Source organism: Platalea leucorodia (genome assembly GCF_965183815.1).
Source record: "Platalea leucorodia genome assembly, chromosome: 3".
In the NCBI taxonomy this organism is placed as follows: Eukaryota; Metazoa; Chordata; class Aves; order Pelecaniformes; family Threskiornithidae; genus Platalea; species Platalea leucorodia.
The window spans coordinates 112,148,010-112,165,539 of record NC_138825.1 but is presented as its reverse complement, the minus strand read 5'-3'; the positions used below and the strand labels follow the sequence as shown (position 1 = coordinate 112,165,539).

The following is a 17,530-nucleotide window of genomic DNA, read 5'->3' as shown; positions in this document are numbered from 1 at the left end:
TCAGGAGATATAAAAATTCAAGAAGAAATTGCCTTTTGGCTGTAATCTTGTTCTTTCTGATGTTAGTGGCAACCTTACTGTAGACTTGCATGGGAAGATGGATGAGATCTGCAGTGCTAACTCTCTGTATATGGCCCAGTCACCCTAAATATGAAGAGGATTATCTCCTGCAGCATTGTTGGACAACATCCATCTTTGCTCTTGAAAGAAAACCCATGCTAGACTGTAGTATTGGTCTCTCTGAGAAACAGATATTGAAGAATTTTTTACATGCTGTGGAGTCTGTTGGCTAGAACCATTCAACTTGCTTTGTTATTGTTATATTTTTACTGAAGCACTAGGAAGGCTGGAGCTCACCATCAAGTTTTCTCTTTCGTGCTCCACTGCTGAAGAAGTAATCCATGTTTACCAGAGCCTTGCCAAGTTCAGTGTTCATTCGACTGCCAATAGTCTGGTTGGTGGAGTTGGGAACTTTGCTTGAGAACACAGGCACATAGTTTGGCAGTGGCTTCTGCTCCTTCTTCTTACCCTGGATAAAACAAAAAGACCATTAATAAGTTTTCAGAATTACATCCGTTGCTTGTTACAAAAATACAAGTTACTGAGATTATTTATAATACCAGCACTTTCGCTTTTGAAATTAGAATTTGAATGTACTTAAAAATGTCATACTGAATGTACATGACAGTGTTGAAGAAATAAAGTAAACCGATTGTTTTTTCCTGTCATCTTGCATGGGAATAGGATAACACAGGGAAATGAATAATTTTCAAATGTGTTGCATAAAATGTCTGGGACAGAAGTTAGCCTGCTCTCGAATGGTTGCGATGTGGGAGGTTTTTTGTTTCGTTTTTAGTAAGTAAGTGGCTTGGATTTCAGCATGATGACATTATCTTACATATTTTCTCCTAGGAAGCTGGTTCTTCTAGCACTTGTCTTTCTGTGGAGTTGTTAATATTGAAACAGATTGAACACATGCATGTACTGTATTTCTTTGTGGCGTAGGTAGCAGATGAAAAGCACTTCAGTTCTCTTTTATTATTCCTAAAGATTTTAGTCTTAAAGCATTTGCCGGTTATGCCTAAGTATGCTTCAATTTGAAATATTAGCCTAGCTCAAATTGTCAAAAACTAAAAAGAGTGTGGATTACAGTTGAATGTTTGTTCAAAACTTACCATTTGGTCATAGTCCTTTAGGAAACTCCAGTTCTGGTACCTTGGAATAGAAGTAAAAAATGCAGTGTAAAATTTTCTGTCCTTAAATAAAATGGTCGTTCCTGGTTGTATTTGAATGCCTGGTTAGCTGCTGAGTTTGATACTTACAGCCCAGCCCTTACACCTGCAAACTCTTTGTACTGAAACCTGTCTTTTCTGTAGTGAAGCCCAGGGTTTTCTTTGTTCCCATATAGAGCCCATACTACATGAGGAGCGGGGTTTTTTTGCTAAAGGAAGATGAGGATAGCACATCTACAGTGTATTCCTTGTGCAAATGCAGATAAATTAGCAAAGTCCTGAATCACTCTAGCAAACTTTTGTCCCATGCCTTGAGCAAGGCACAGCTGCTTATTTTTTAAATGACCGATACTCTGCTGGCAGAAGTCCCTGGTAGGAATTCCCAGAGCCGTATTTGCTGCAGGCAAACACCTACAGGAGTATTTTGTGTAGATAGGCAGCTGTGCTAGGAGCAAATGGGGTTAGAAGACCTGAGTTTTGCTCTTGCACAGCTCTTCGCGCTGTGTTCTATACCTGGTGTGGGACTACAGGGCGGGTTCTTTGGTTTTCTGTCCTTTGCTTTCCCTGGCCTGAAATGGGGGAAAACAGAAGTTTCACCTCCTATTGTAAAAGTACTGTGAGGCCAACAGACAAACAGTTATCTACAGCTGTATTTGCAGCAGGGCTCAAGGGACACCTGGGTTGACTCTCTGAGCCGGTTACCCGTGCCTATGCAGTGCTGCATCTAAGCTCATCGATCTAGTGCTGAAGCTGTACGTTCTTCTGAGTTGAGCTCGTCTGTACAGCACAGCCATGTACCACGTAGGAGCACTGGATTTCTGTGCTGCGCTGCCCCGTCCAGTGCAGGTACGCCCTAAGTGCAAATAAATGCTAATCTCTGCTGCTTGTGTTTCTCACTATATGTCTTGGTATTCCAGCACAGCATAGAGATCCTACAATTTTTTATCTTGCTATGGCAGCCACTATTTGAACATATCAGATTTAGGTGTTACTGGATGGTGCTAATTACTGAGAAATGCTTGGGTCTCAGACATGTACCTATATCCACTTCAAGTCAGATCACCAACACATAGCAGCCTTTCCCCATCATTGTTTTTGGGATGGGGATGTGGAGCTGAAGGACAGTTCTCTGCAGGCATATGTAGTCCGATGAACCCAGCTTCAGGCATCTGTCCTTCACATATCTGTCCTACCCTTTTACAAGAGTTTCTGTCTTCGTAGCTAGGACTGGAGAACAGGACCTCCATCAGCAGTATGATGTGTTATCTTACTTACCCGTGAAAGTGAGTTTGCACCAATATCCATGACTGTGAATCCCAGGGGGCAGGCAGACAGCGTCCCTCCTGCTGCCTTAGCTAGGGAATGGGTATGGAACATGCTGGGCCCGTTTGAGAAGAGTCTGAGTGCACAACTGGGAGACAGTAACATTGCCACCACGGCCTCGGCTTTGCCTGACTCAGAGTCCTGGCATCAGCCTTTCCCTCAGGTAAAAGGAGCCAGACAAGAGTGCAAATGCATCTCTGGGGAAATCAGAGCTGTGATTTGTATCATCTCCTCCAGAAAGCTGAGAAGGAAAGGGTTTTTCAGATGATTTCCCATTCTAAAAAATCCTGAGAGTGATGTTCTTTTTCCTCGCTTTCCTTTAGCTTGGCTAGTGTGCAGTTGGAACTGGATCTGATTTTACTTTTACCAAGGATATTCTTCTAATAGACATGCTCATGATGTGTACTAAAGTATGAACATAAACACTTACTCAAGATATGTGGCAGAGACAGAAAGGATCTTAATTTTGGGTTCCTTCAGGTCACTGGTGTATACACAGTCAAAGCTTAGGTTGTATGTGTGCAGTTCAGTCTGCTGAAACGCTGTAACAACGGGGCATGTTCAGCAGATTTACAGATTGGGAATACAAAATCATATTTTGGCAGAACACTCTGTTCAGTTTCCATTTCAGCCATTTCCAAGAATATGAGAAGAGGTGATAATATCAGTGTGTCTGCAATAAATTACAAAGGTTGACACATTTATATCTTCATTGTGGAAATCTCTGTAAAGCTAAAAGATACTTAGTATGCAATTCTTTGCATCTCTTTTCTTAAAGCTTAAACCCGGCATGCCAGGAGATATTAGCATAGATTTTGTCCAGTGAAGGAAAACAAACAGAGGTAATAATACAATCTTAGAAAGAAAGGTGTTAGGGTTGGATGCAAAGTCCCTGCAGCAGAAAATTTCCTTTGATAGTGTAGGCTTTGGATCAAGCCCTAAGACTGTCAGGGAGCATCAGTACCATTGTCAAGATGAGTAGAAGAGGCATGAACTGGAACAACTGACTTACCAGATTCTTCTTTGTCTCTGTTCAGCCTCCACAGACTCTCTCCAGATCTTATCCTGTTGAACCTGGTCCTGCTGCAGTGCTGCCTGCTCGTCTGCCCAGGCCCGAGCAGCCGGTTGTGCAATGACAGGTCTTCTGGGTTGGGTGCTGCCGGGAGACACAGATGGAGCTGAGGCTGGTTGCCCCAGAGGTGTGGTTGCTGGTTGCCAAGGCTTAACCAAGGTATTTCTCCTGAATCCAGAACCCTTTCCCAACTTGTCCATTTTGACACTCACTGTATCCCCACTATTGTTAGATGTATTGTGACTGCTAGGAAAGTTAAACCTGCTATTGTTTCCGCTTTCAAAGCTCCTTCTCTCCTCACGGTTTCTGTTAGCTGCTGATTTGGAGTGCTTTCAGAAAAAAAACGCACACAGCAGAACTGACAGGCAGTGCTCGGCGGTGTTTTACTTCCCTCTTATTTAATGCTCGTTTCCTACGGCTTTATGTTGCTTCGTTGCTTGAACGCTGAAGGAGTTTTCATGGTAACAGCAATTTTGTAAGAAATGACTATTACCGAAAGCCATCAGTTCTCCAGCTGTAACCAGCAAACTCAGCTTACGAGGCGATTACTGCTGCTTGCAGCTGAGACCACCCCTCTAGTCAAAATCCTCAGAACAATAAAGTCTGGTTTAGTAGCAAAGGGTGCTGTGGAGATTGCTGCTGAGTATGGTAGGAGGACTTTTGTTGTGGTTATGTAGCAGAAACAAAATCTCCTGAAAGCTGCTGGTTTCCCTGGTGTGTTTACTGTCTCCATTGGAAACGAGTCTGACTTGTGAATATTCACCAGAAAGGGAGCAGAGACCCAGTGGGACAGCTGCTGGGGCCTTGAACTCTACGTGGGGCAGAGCTTGTTTGTTTAAAATACGGTATTTCAATGAATCTGTGCTTTGAAAGCTCCTTATTTTCTGATTTTAAAAAAAGAGCAGCCAGAGATCATCAAAAGTCCATTTTAAGTACTTAGAGATTTCTGCAGAAGGTATTAAGCAACTATGAGAAGTAGTTTTTAAGTAACTTTAAAGGATTATTAGTATACAAGGTGAGAATTTTCAAAACAGTGTCCAAAATGTCAGTGTTTGGCTTTACAGTCAGCCTGTTGGGCTGTTGTAGTATGAAGTCACTTCCTCAAGTATCCGTGGCCTTGCCGGTTCTTGTGTTATTTTAATTCTAATCCTAATCCTTCCGTCAAGTCAATTTCTGCAAATTAAACATAATAATAAACTAAAAATTGTTATTGAGCTGAGTACATAGCTTCCAAATGACTACTTGTAGCCACTGAATAAACTGGATGGAAAGATTACAAGCAGGTGTTTAAAGTCTATGCCACTGAGTGGTGTCTGCAAAGATGCAGGAGCTGTGACTGCCCTGGTTGTGATGCAGGGCTACGAAGTGCCTCTCTGAACATCTTACTGAAAGTGAACTCATAGGTTAAAGCCAGATCTGTTGGTCTGAGACCGCACAAGCTCAGAAAAGAAGGAAGTCTTAACTGTTTAGTGCTTCTTCAGGCTTTAAACAAAAATAAGCTATGAGTCTACGTGCAGGTATTGGACACTTCATTGTCTTCAAGCCATTTCTCTGGAATAGATGGGAATGCGATCATGGCTGCTTAAATTAGTTGGGTTTTTAAAAATGCTATACTGATATGACTTTGAAATGTAGCTGCTGTTCCAAAAGCAGATCACTAAGAGCTGATATTTTGAAATTTATCCCATTTTCTGTTGGGACCAGAAGTCATTAAGGGAGTGGTTATGCACCACTGAAGCACATCAAGGTGAGTGCTAGGATGACATTTCTGGGCGTTACTCTAGATTACTTACTGGATATACTAGTAGCCCATTTAGGCCTTTTACTAGATGAACAGCTCAGCAGAACTGCTGCAGATACTGAACTGTTTCCCCTCATATTACCATCTGCCAGTTTAGCATTTTATTTGTTCATTATAACAACTCGGGGCATTTAAGCAGGGAGCTCACTTGAATTGGTACGACTCATTTACTGTGTACTTCTTTTCATCCTGTAGTAGAGTTTATTTACACTATTTATGAGTGTCACTGTAGGAGATGGTACCTTTGCTTAGGAGTCTGTTTTGAGGTTAGTTTATCTGACAAGCAGTGTCAGTGCCCATCATTCTGAGGAAGAACTTGACTGAGGTTAGTCTTTTGTTGTTGCCGGACAAGTGATGATACACACTACAAATTAATCTGTGAAAAATATGTGAGTTATTTCCTCCTGTCAAAGGAAAAAATGTCTAGAGAGGCTTTTTATGAAGGAAAAAGTTCAGGTGTTTAGATAAACCATTTTTATTTGACCACAAGAGGGTATTGCAGTATCAGTTATGCAAGACTTGAACTAATGTTTGACTTTATAAGCACTACCTTATATTTAAAATACATATTTCTGGAAATTGATTATTTAAATTAAGCAGTAGTTAAGAAAATCAGGTTTGTGTGCCAGTATTTGATGTCCTGGTACAGAGGCAATTTCTGAGCTGTTTTTTCTAAAAATTGGGGTGTTTTTTAATAGTAACAAGCTTCTTGAAGCTTGAGAAGTTCTCATTGATTTCACTGGGAGACAGGGACTTCAGAGGCTTATTCCAAAACACTGAAAAACTTAATGGAAATCGCTTGGTTAAATGCGAGAATACATCAGTTACAGAAAGGAGATAATAACAGGAGATGAACGTGTTGCTGCTTTGGTTGGAAGCGCATGTTGGTCCAGGATGGGTGCTGTCAAAGTCAGTGAGACTCTGATCTGATTTTCCCATGTGGTCCTACTTGCAGGAATAAGGTCTGAAATCCTTTTTAGCTCATTTGTGTTTTCCAGATTTCTCCTTTACATCCAAGGCTTCTACAGTATATATCCAATGTTGGTTTGCACTTTTTTTCTAAGTCAGTACTGTGTTGGGATACTTTCCTACAAAAGTTATGTCTTCTAAACTTTAAGGACAGTGTTGCCAAATGTTCATGCCATGTTTTGTACAGTTCAGACCATGGAAGAGGGAGCTAGAAGGATTTCTTCCACTCCTAGATCTGCTGCTGAATTTAGGAGACGATGCATGGTATGCCTGCCTGTCTCTCAACAAGCCCACCTGTAAAAGAAGAAAGATCCCAGCCATATCACATTTATCTGTGAAGAACAAATTTCCAAGGGGTGTGATAGTGATTTGATGGACAACAAAGCAATTTTCATATAAAGAAGTTTGTGTTTGTGAGGTATTGCAGAGATTTAAGAAACATACACATTTAAAAACACAAGTGCAGTGTATATGTCACATGTGAATAAGGGGCAAGAGGAAGATCATCAGCTGGAGGAGAGGGCAGCTCTCCGGAGACCAGCTTTTGAGAGCAGATCACCATTAGGAAGATCTCTGCCATTTCACGAATGAGATGGAGACTCCCATGTAAATCTTTTGGTGTGAGCAGTGTTGCCTGCCTCAAATAGTGACATTTGCATTGTCATCATCATCTTCCTTAAACGAATAAAGATCAGTCAAGTCAGTCAAGATTGCAGGCTGGAAGATGGGTCGTGGTGCCGGTTAGCAGAGCAGCGTGTTAGATGATCGGTCCGAGGATGCTGAGCACCCAGTAGAGAAGTGATGGATGGCAGAGCATTACTGCGGCGCTTTCTCATCGGCCCTGGGCATTAACCAGCAAGGGCCCTGGGGAGCCCGGAGGTGCCAGATCCTGCTGACAAGCTGTGTCTTGGTCTGGCAGGAGCAGAGTGCCTTGGGTCACTATATGCAGCCAAAATGAAAACAAATCCTGTAAACTGTCAGTTTGGAGTAAAACTCCTTTTAAACAATTAGGAAACTGCTTGATTAAAGGCCTCATGCATTAAGTTTTGCTGTAGCTTTCATAAAAAAATATAAAGTTCTTTCTTGTCTTAATGGAGTTCTGCTGAGAGAGCCTGGCAAGTTGCGTGTCTGTTGCGTCGGCAGTGTACAAATACCACCGAGGGAATGTCTGCTTCCAGTGACACAGTCTGACACTTCAAAATAAAATCAAAGCTGTAATGCAGACTGTAAGAAATCTGTTGTGAATTTTTTTCTTCCCCTTCCTCTAATATAAATTCTAGTATTATGAAATAATGTTAGCTACTGATATGTAGTTTGCTTTATTTGAAACAAAAATTATTTATTTGAAAAAATATTACTTACTTAAAAAAAAAAAAATTAAACAGCAGCTATTCCATAGAATATGCACGCCTTTTACATTAGAGTCTTCTACTTAAACCTGCTCCCTGAGCATGGTGATAGGATTTCAGAGGGGGAGCGCTGCAGGGCTGGTGTGTTAGTACGGATGTTTGGAAGTATCTGTTTTGAGGAGAAAGAGCTCTAAATATAACAAGTGTTCCTCACTGGCTGAGGAGTGTTTTCAGTTGGTATTTCATATAGTTTTGGTCTTAGAGGCTAGATCCTGTCAAGAAGTGCAATATTGCATGAACAACTGAAGTTGTCTTCATCAGTCAGAGTTGTTCAAGTCCCATCCTCACCACGGCAGGGAGCTCTGGTAGCTGCATAGTGGAGCTTGGCTTTATTCTGTTATCCTTGCTGTTTGCTTGCACAGTTCATTAACAGGTCTAAGAGAATTTCAGTGTATAAACTGATTAAGTACTTCTGAAAAGGCTGTGCTTCATACTGCTTAAGTACCTACGGCAGCACTTTGACCTCTGAAGTCTGGCATAGTTTTGCTTTTCTGTGCTCCTGTGGTATGCATCTGTTAACAGTATCAGCTTACGGCTCAGTTTGTAACAGCCGAGGAGAAGGTGCTTCACAGATACTACAGAGATTCGGTTTTCTCTCTCTGCTACCCAGGGCACTGTAGTACTTATAGAAGTATTTCATCCTGTGAAATACAATATTCCAGGTGTGTATCACTATATATATTTCAATGCTCAAGATGCTGTTCAGTTATTTTTTGAATTATTCTCTGTTTCTTATCTCTTTTTGAATTATTTTCTGTTTCTTATCTCCTCCAGCAGCTAAGAGTCTATTTGTTGATCTGCACTTTAATACACTAAATATTTCACTTACCATCTGCTCACCATATTCAGAAAGGACATTAACTTTCTGGTTTGATGTGAGAGACCAAAAATTCTCTGCTGCAAGTTAGGCAAAATTGTTGGATTGGGGTACCTAAACTTTGTTTTAAATTGTGTCTCTGGCTATTAAAAGAAAGGGACCTGTTTTTTCAAATGTTCTTGACCTTTGTGAGTTCTGTTGGCTGAGAATTGAGCTACGTCCTTTTAGTTTTTTTCAAGATAAGTGTCAGAGTCTAAAATTGGGAAGCCTTGTCTGAACATGTCAATCACAAGCTTTATCTGTTTTTCAGCAAAGCTCTTAGCATCTTCATGGCAGCTTTCTATTAGTGTAGGTTTCCTTCTTAAACGTAGACACTAGTGTTAATCACACTTCAGGCTGGCGTCTGGCCAACTCTGACTGTTGGGGATTAGAAGGAAGTTCTTCTAAAGGCAGGATGTTCCCATAACTGGATGTAGGGGTTTTGTGATAGCCTTTTCTTTGATACACTAGAATCTGGTGGCAAGTTTCCTGAGATTGTAGGAGAATTCAGGTCTGAAGGGATCTCAGGAGATCTCTAGCCCAACCTGCTCCTCAGAGCAGGGTCAGCTATGAGATCAGACCAGCTGCTCAGGGCTGTATGCCATTGGTCTTGAAAGCCTCCAAGGATGGAGACTGCATAATCTTTTTGGGTAATGCCTTTCACTGCTTAGCTGCCCTCATGATGGAGAAGTTTTGTCTTATATGCAGTCAGAACCTCTCTTGTTTCAACTTGTGCCCATTTTATTTCGTCCTCCCACCAGGCACTGTTGTAAGCAGCCTGGCTGTGTCTTTCCATTAACCTCCTTGCAAGTACCAGGAGACTGCTCTTGGGTCTCCCCACAGCTGTCTCTGCTCCAGGCTGAGCAGGATTTGATCACCGGTGGCATTGCCTGTGTTACACAGATCTGTCAGACCTTTACCTAACTCGCTCTGTTCTCTACCGCCGCCTGATTTGACCATGTACACTGCTCATGCCCAGCAGGACAGATGCTCCATGAGACCTAGAAAGGCAAGTAACAGAGTGTACTGGGAAAGCACAGTCCATTTTGCAATTCTTTTCTTGGATCACCTGCACTGTTCTGTAGTTCAGTTGAGCCTTATTCCTTCTACGGTTGTAAAGAGCTGCTTTGTTTTGCTGTGGAGCTGGAAACTTTTGCTCCCTGAAGAAGGGGACAGACGGAACAATGTGAAATCTTCCTGGATGTGTTTGGAGCTTTGTATTTTTAGCTCAATTGTGCAACAGTTCATGTGTGAATACTCAACAGTAAGGCAAAAACGAAAGGAAAACAGCTGCAGCCGGAGGCCTCAGGGCCAGAGCACCCAAACAGAGTTTGAAAAGCTTTCAGACCAGACTTTCATTGTACCAGATGCTTCATTAAAGATCCTGTTATGGTTAAAAGAAGAGATTGGGAGCCTGGCTCTTAGGATGTGCTATATTCCAGTTTTCAGGACAGGTCACAGTTTTTAGGAAACCTTTTGCTTAAGTTACTGCTTAAGTTTAGAAAGCTTCCAAAGCAGTAGACAGCTATGCAATCAAAAATACAGTTGCAGAATTAGGATAAAATCCTACTTTCTTACAGCTGACCGCTTAATGAGAAGAGGGCGAGACCTTATCCTACTTTTTCTGTGAATTATCCACATAATCTACACCTGTGCAGTATGAGGATTATATGCCCCTCTTTAAAAATCCAGCTTTGATCACAGCACTGACATAAGTGCACCTACCAGCCTCTTCCACATAGACATCATAAAAAACTTTTCAGCAAAACTGAGATTGTGCAAAATTGTTGACCTGTTCAACCTGAAATATTTCATCTTGAAATATAATGAGATCAGTGAATCTTTGATGAATGAGAAGCAGGGTTTCCAGAGTGCTTCCAGGATCTGGAGTCCTGGGACAGAGAGCAGCGTAAAGCCGGCAGCCTGACAGTACGGAGAACCCCATTGTTAGGTGAGGTCTCCTACAGCTTCCAGCATTCCTGCTGCTGAACAGCAGGAATCTCAAAGCTCTGGGATACTGGGTTACCTGCATCCCTGGTTTCTGGGCAAACTACTCAAGGCTTTTAAAAGATAGCAACCAAAATGGAGATATTCAGATGTGCTTTTTCATTCTTGATGATCTGCTGCAGCATTCCAGGTCATTGGTAGTTTAAACCATGACAAGAGCATTCTGCAGATCTTCTTCTCTGCTATGCATGCTAAGGATCTTTTAAGTGTATTCTAAATTGTTTAAGGTTGACTAACCTGTGCAAAATTATTTGGGTCAGTTGAGTTAGTCACACACAGAGGCATCTAATGCCATTTAGAAAGCCCTAGGATACTTGAGAAATCCATACAGGACCAGCAGATCCACAGCAAACCTGCAAGAGACCTCTGTCTTTCTGAGAAAGCAGGAGGGAAAGGCAGGAACATCTGGCTGTCAGATTGCACTGGATGACTATGAGTGCATCCATATTCACATCTGAGATCCAGTTAAGAGTGTTTTTCAAGCAAATCTCCCAGTCATTTCCACTTATTGTATTTTGGGTTGTGCTACGGGGTTGTCTTGGAACATGCAGGCTATGGGGACTCCTGGCTTGCTGCTGGGGAAGGCGAGCTGCACCCGCTCTCCAGCTGCTCATGGGCATTAATGCTGCCGGCCAGGAAAGAGCAGGCAGCCCCTGGCCCGCAGGGTGGATTAAACGTCCTTGTGAGTCCTTAACAACAGCTGGCTTCACTCCGCAGATCCACGCTACCTGCTATTGTAGGTATGTTCCCTAGACCTCCGTTCCCTGTAAGGGTGGTGGAGATAGATACCCTTATGGAGTCCTGTATGCAGATGTCGGAAATGAGATTTCTTAATATGAGAGAAAGGTATAACTACATCTACACTAGGAAAATAGTGCCTGGCCCCGCTGTCTGGGTGGGAATCGGAAGCATTCCCCACCTTGGTGGAAGAAGTTTGTTGTTAAGTGATTGCATTATATTGCATGATATTTTCTTACTGATTTGCTATTTAAAAAGGGACTTAGCCAGGAGCAAAGGGAGAATTTGGGTGGGATTTCATAGAAGAAATAATTTAAATTTCCAGTCTTGTGTTGGAGGAAAGTATGTGTTTTTCTCCTCTGTTTGATACAGTTTACATTCCTAATTCCAGCCATTCTTCTTTTGTAAGAGTTTTGTTTATATACTTGAACCTGACAATTGGAGGATTAAGGATGTGTTTGGACTGCCTTTTTTGCAAGTCTGATTATGAAAGCCACCTATGCCATTAGCATAAAATAAAAAGCAGAAACTTTCTTATACTTGTAGTTCAGTAGGAGAGCAGTTCACAGGAGCTAGAAGTTTTGCTGGTGAATGAGAATATCCATTTTGGAAATACCCTGCACTAGCTCTGTAGTTAAAATGGTACCATACTCTTGCAAAAGGCTAATTTAGGGACGTAGCAACAAGCATCTCTGTGCTGTATCTCTTTGCTCTTTGCCTGTTCCCATTCCTCCAGAGTCTCATTAACTTGCCATAATGTGAATATTCACCTATGCTGCATATCTTAACTTGCACAAACCTACAATTTTGCCAGAGGACTAGAAAACAGCAACAATCAAAGCAGACTCTTCAAACTGCTGCTTCTTTTTAAAGCTTTTATCACAAAATACAGATTAAAATACCACTTTTAACCTTAAAAAAAGAAGTTCATCTTGCTTTTCTACATACCTTTGTTTATGGTGAATGTTCAAATTCTTTTCCTTAGAATAAGGACTTCTCAGTGCCATGGTGTGTGACGGCTGCTTTACTTTCTACTTTCTGTTTTATGGACTCCACTATTGGTACTGTTGTTAGCTGGGAGAAGTAAATAGACTTTGAGCAAAAGATCACACCATAGCAACCCTCAGTTTTTGTTTACAGTTCAAATAAATGTCTGTGCCATGGAAATTTATGTCCTGAGGAATTTTCTAAATGCTAATTGGTTTAATAACAAAAGGATTAATGTGGATAAGTTGAAGACAAATTTACACTCAATATTTAAATGGTGAATATTTTTTTTAAAAAATGCTGCCAGTAAATAATACATCACAGCCACTTAGTAGGAAGAGGGTATTTTTTGACTTATTTATCATACTAGAAAGTGCATGACAGTTCTGAGGGAGGGATTCATGTAAACACTCAGCAGAATATGTGTTCTCCCATTAAAATCAATCTTAAAACTCCCTTTGCTTATGGGAGCAATTCTGTGTATGTTTTGAAAACCCAAACCTGTCGGTTTATAATTTCCTCACCTTCTGGTTAAAGAAGTAGCTCTTACTCAAGCAAAACTTTTGTTGACTGAGCTGGACATTTTGCTTGAGAAAAGCTAGTGGAGTAAGTTATATGCCTCTGAAAATCCTAGCTGCAGGGGGATTTTCGGCCTTTAAAGGGTATGCCAGGAAAGGACATTTTTATCTTTCTGCAACTGATACTAAGACACTGTTGCTAGCAGTGCTTTGGGTTGTTTTTCTAATATGCAAATTAGAAAGATTTTATTCCAAAGGGTAATCATTCCTTAGAGATTTCACCCATACGTGTTGGTCCTTCAGCTGGCTCGCCTTTCTGTTTGGCCAGTGGTGCAGAAAGTATGGTCAGGGGAAGGGTCAGTCTGGGATGGAGTCACCGTTTTGGAGGATCTTGTATCTGGTGAGGCCTTCGTGGGTTTTGGCACGGAGAGTGGCTGGAGAAGCTGATTTGGAGGCAGGGCAGGGTTATGTATGTGATGATGTGCTTCTGGTTTGGTTCCCGCTCATGTCTGTGTGTACTGTGGGATATCAATGTTTTAATTTAAATACAAACATGGTATCTGGCCAGCTGATGGCATAGCTTCTGATGATATCACTGGACAAATGAAGCATGCATAATCCCAACCAAAACTGGGCCAACCAGCAGGTCCAGTGGTTGTGAGCTGGGTTCACTGTTCAAAAAACAGTTGCTTTAGCACCAGAAGCTGTGTTGCAATGCTGTTTGGTGTTCTTAAGCAACGTGCTAAATGTGCCATTGCATGGTCGGAATTTAAAAATATCATCTAAGTAGCAAATCTGACATCTGTGATCCTCAAATGAACCAGATTAAATGTACCTTGTAGAATATTATTTTCTCTCTGGTGAAGACCTGAGGGTCAGGTGCAACCCTTGCATTCATTCTGGACAGCATATAGGGCAGAGGGACTATGTATATAGGAACCAGGGGCCACCAGATATAAGATACCCTATATCTGCACACCCTAATGAGCTTAGCAGAGTGGGGTCATTTTTTAGGCTGGGGGTGATGGGCACAGTGTATCTCTGTGCAGACTGGGGGTGTTGGCTGGCTGGTACTGGAGGGGTGGGGAGCCTGTGGGGCAGAGCATGGGGCAGTCCTGGGGACAGCCAGAGATCCTGGGGGGAACCGTGGGGTGAGGTATGACATGGGCGGTGGGAGGCAGGTGTGGAGGCGTTGGGGTAGCATTGCAGCAGGGGTGGTACTGATGAATATTTGGGGGGATGTGGTGTGTGGCACTCATGGGGGGGCCGTGCCTGGGGGTATGAGCACAGAGAACAGCATGGGGAGACGAGGAACAAAGGTGGGTTGAATATGGAGTGGCTGGGAAATTGGGAAATCCTCAGGGTACCTCCTCCCTGATAGAAATTATCAGAAAAAAAAAAAAGCTAAGAACGTCAGTGGAAAAGGAGTCTTGAAATCCAGAGGTGGCTGATTCCCACAGAGCCTCCAGGGCGATGCTTGCTCAGAGCCCGCCCGCAACACGCACAGATGCAGATTTGTGCGTCTTCTCTCCCAGCTTCCTTACATCACATAAAGATTACCTAGGTGAGGGAAAAGTCAAGCTTTTTATATAGCACTCGCTGCTATAGAAACCACTAGCTCCGTAACAACGTGCCCTGCTGTGGAGGCGCAGCCGGCAGCAGCTCCAGACTAGGGGATGCTGTAACCTGCACTGTCAGTCTTCTGTATTTTCAACCAAAGCCCAGCTGACTTCTGAACCACTGTGTGTCTTTCACTTTTGCACCATGCAGCTTTTTAATGTTGGAAATAAAGACACCAGACCTCAGGAGTAGTTCACGCTAAAAAAGAAATCCATAGCTTTGTAGTATGAAGGTTTATCTGCTATTTTAAGTCTGTTGCAACGTGTAGATGACATTAAGCCTCTGCTGGTTTGAATTATGGCTGTAACTTTCCCCAGAAAGTCACTATCGGCCATCTCTGTGTCTCTCCAACAGGAAAGAAAAAGCAGCACTAAAGGAGGTGATACACGGGAAGCATTGTGTCTGCTAAGCTATCCGTGATACTGTTAAGATAAAAAAATCTGTAAAATGACTGTAACTCTGATGAATATTTCTGAAGTCGGAGGAGGATGGAGCTGTCAGCTATGAGGGGAGAAAAGCAATCTAGTATTGATCCTCAGTCAATAGAGCAATCCTGCTAATGCTTGTAATTCTAATTCCTGTCACTAGAAAACAAACAGAGCAAGAAGAGAGAAAACAAATGTAGAACATCCCAAAGACATCTGAAGTGCTCTCTGCTAAAAGTAAAACAGAGATTGGATTAATGAAATGTATTAAAGCCATAGATGTGCTTGCTTCTTTAGAGGTTACAAGATTTCTAGATGAAGAAAAAGGGAGCTGCTTTATTAAAACCCAAATTCTGGATGTTGCAGCTGAGGCAGTATCTCAAAAGCATTTACCTGAGAAGCGGATCTGCAAATAAATACTCTGATGAGAACAAAAAAACAATGTGGAAGGTACAGTACAAAATAAAGTTCTCTTTTCGATGACTAGAGTTAGCTTGTCTTGAGCACAGTCATGTGGCCTGTGTCCTCCCGGAAAATAGATGTCCAGGAAGCCTGAACAGGAGCTTTCTGCAAAGGAGAAGAAGATGAGGATAGGCAACAAGGACAGGGATTAAAAACAGTTGGTTGCTTCCATCACCAGTACTGCCTCCTATTCATGCTTTAGCCTCCCACCGTGCAGAGGGGACAAAGCAAGGGAGAGGCCAACCCTTTTTTTCCCTTTTAAGTGATTTTTCCAGTGGCTGCACTATGTTTAACTCATGCAAAACAGCATCCCAGACTATAGGCAGTGAAGCTGTAGGCAAGCGATGGTGGGAAGATACTTTGCGGACAGGCGGGGCAGGTCTCACCTGTGTTTGGCTTAGCAGACCTCCTCCTGTGATCCAGCCAGGTGCGTTAACCCAGCCAGGGCCCAGCGGCGGCTGCGGGTGCACTTCTTGCAGGAGACGGCCTTGCTCTCACCTTGTGCCAGGACCCTCCTCAGAAACGCGCACAGAAGCTTGTTGCAGAGCACCAGGATTCGTTTGGCTCCCAGTGTTAAGTAATTAGTTGAACACCTTTTTGCACTGGAGATAAAAAGGCCCTAAAGGTTTTCACAAGTATTTTGCAGTACCCAAAGCTGTTAATTGCTCCTTTTCCCATCGTTCTCATCACTCCACAGAGACGCGCTCACCTCCAGAGTATCTTTACCTTCTATAGAGGTAATCTGCTTACAGCAAGTTTATCTTCATTTTGCTGTTTTCTACTTCTTTCTTCAGATATCCTAAACTATTATCCAGAGGTAGGCGGCTAAAGTTCAGCTCCTGATGCTGTGCCTTTGGCCTCAGCAAGAGTTTGCATTTGACTTTCACAGCCCCAAGCAATGGCAGTTTCATTAGGTTTGACATGTTCTTTGGCTCACAGAGAGCCCTGCAAAAAATTTAATAAATTAGGCTGCTTATTTTGACAGCGACTTGTTTGCAGGTTTAGCAGCTGAACTTATTTTGGGTCCCAAAACAGTCATCTCAGAGGAACCCCAGTGTCCCACTAGGAAAGTACTGAGTGGGGCAGAGGCAAGGCAAGGACTGTGTACGGGGGCTGGGGAGCTACAGCGGAGGGGAAGGGCGAGAGCTTCGAATCCTGGCCTCTACTGCTGCAAGTTAGAAGCTAATCCTGCAAGTTTTTGCATTGCTTTATCCCGCTCCTCTCATTTCAGACACTAGGACAGGCTATGCTGTATGCCCAGCAGCCCTTCCCTTTGGTTAATAAATGTCGCAGGGGTAGAAATGTCACCGCAAAGTGTTGATGCTTCTCCAGGTACCCCTGAGTACCTTCTGCAAGCCCAGGGTGTTCTTAAATTGTGAGACCAGTACAACTCAAGACAGAGACAGGTGGACACATGGGGTTGACAAACTGCCATACACAAGCTATAGGAAAGTGAATGCTGAAAGAAAGATGCTGGCCCACCACCTCTTCTTTGAAATCGGTAGCCTATGTCAGGTATTTTCAGAAGTAAGGATGCTCTAGAAGTATTGAAGTTCATCCTCTAGGAGGATGAGGATTCTGGCAAACTGCAAAACCAAGTCTCTCTAGAAAGACTGCATGATTTATACACCCACTTCTTCTTAGTTTTGAATAATCTAGGATTATTGCTGCCAGACAAACTAAATTAGTCCTGTCATAAGCTCTCAAAGCCAGGCAATAGCAAAACCAACTCAAGGGGTTTTGTTTTCTTCTGCAGTTTTTCAGGGCTTTGCAAGCTGTGGAAATGATGAAACACGTAAAACGGTGCAAGAGAAAAGATTGTATAGGATTATACTAAGTAAGCTTTCTGGTGGGAAGCATGCAATTATATATTATGTACTGTCAGCACATGGAGCATGATGGGACTATAATTTTACCTATGTTATTTCCCCTGGTTGCCAGAGAAACCATACTAAGAAAAGTCAAAGTGCTCGTGTCCTTATTGATCTTCTTAACAAACTCTTGCAAACAGCATCAGATGTTATGATTATTTTCTCTTCATTGAGCTGATATCTGATGTCACACATACCACTGTCAAAATCAGCTGGTTTACCAGTTCAGAAATCCAGCCA

The 17,530-nt window shown here is 42.5% G+C and overlaps 1 protein-coding gene across 1 annotated transcript; it reads right to left on the bottom strand.

Annotated features, from left to right (window-relative positions):
* Window positions 1-337: 337 nt before the first annotated feature.
* CIMIP5 (ciliary microtubule inner protein 5) lies at window positions 338-3,830 on the bottom strand (the record flags this gene model as incomplete). The annotated part of the gene is made up of 3 exons (XM_082305694.1): window positions 3,568-3,830; window positions 1,176-1,215; window positions 338-529 (listed from the first exon to the last, which is right to left on the bottom strand). The coding sequence occupies exons 1-3, from the start codon at window positions 3,825-3,827 to the stop codon at window positions 338-340; spliced, it is 492 nt and encodes a 163-aa protein (XP_082161820.1). The 5' UTR covers window positions 3,828-3,830.
* Window positions 3,831-17,530: the final 13,700 nt, after the last annotated feature.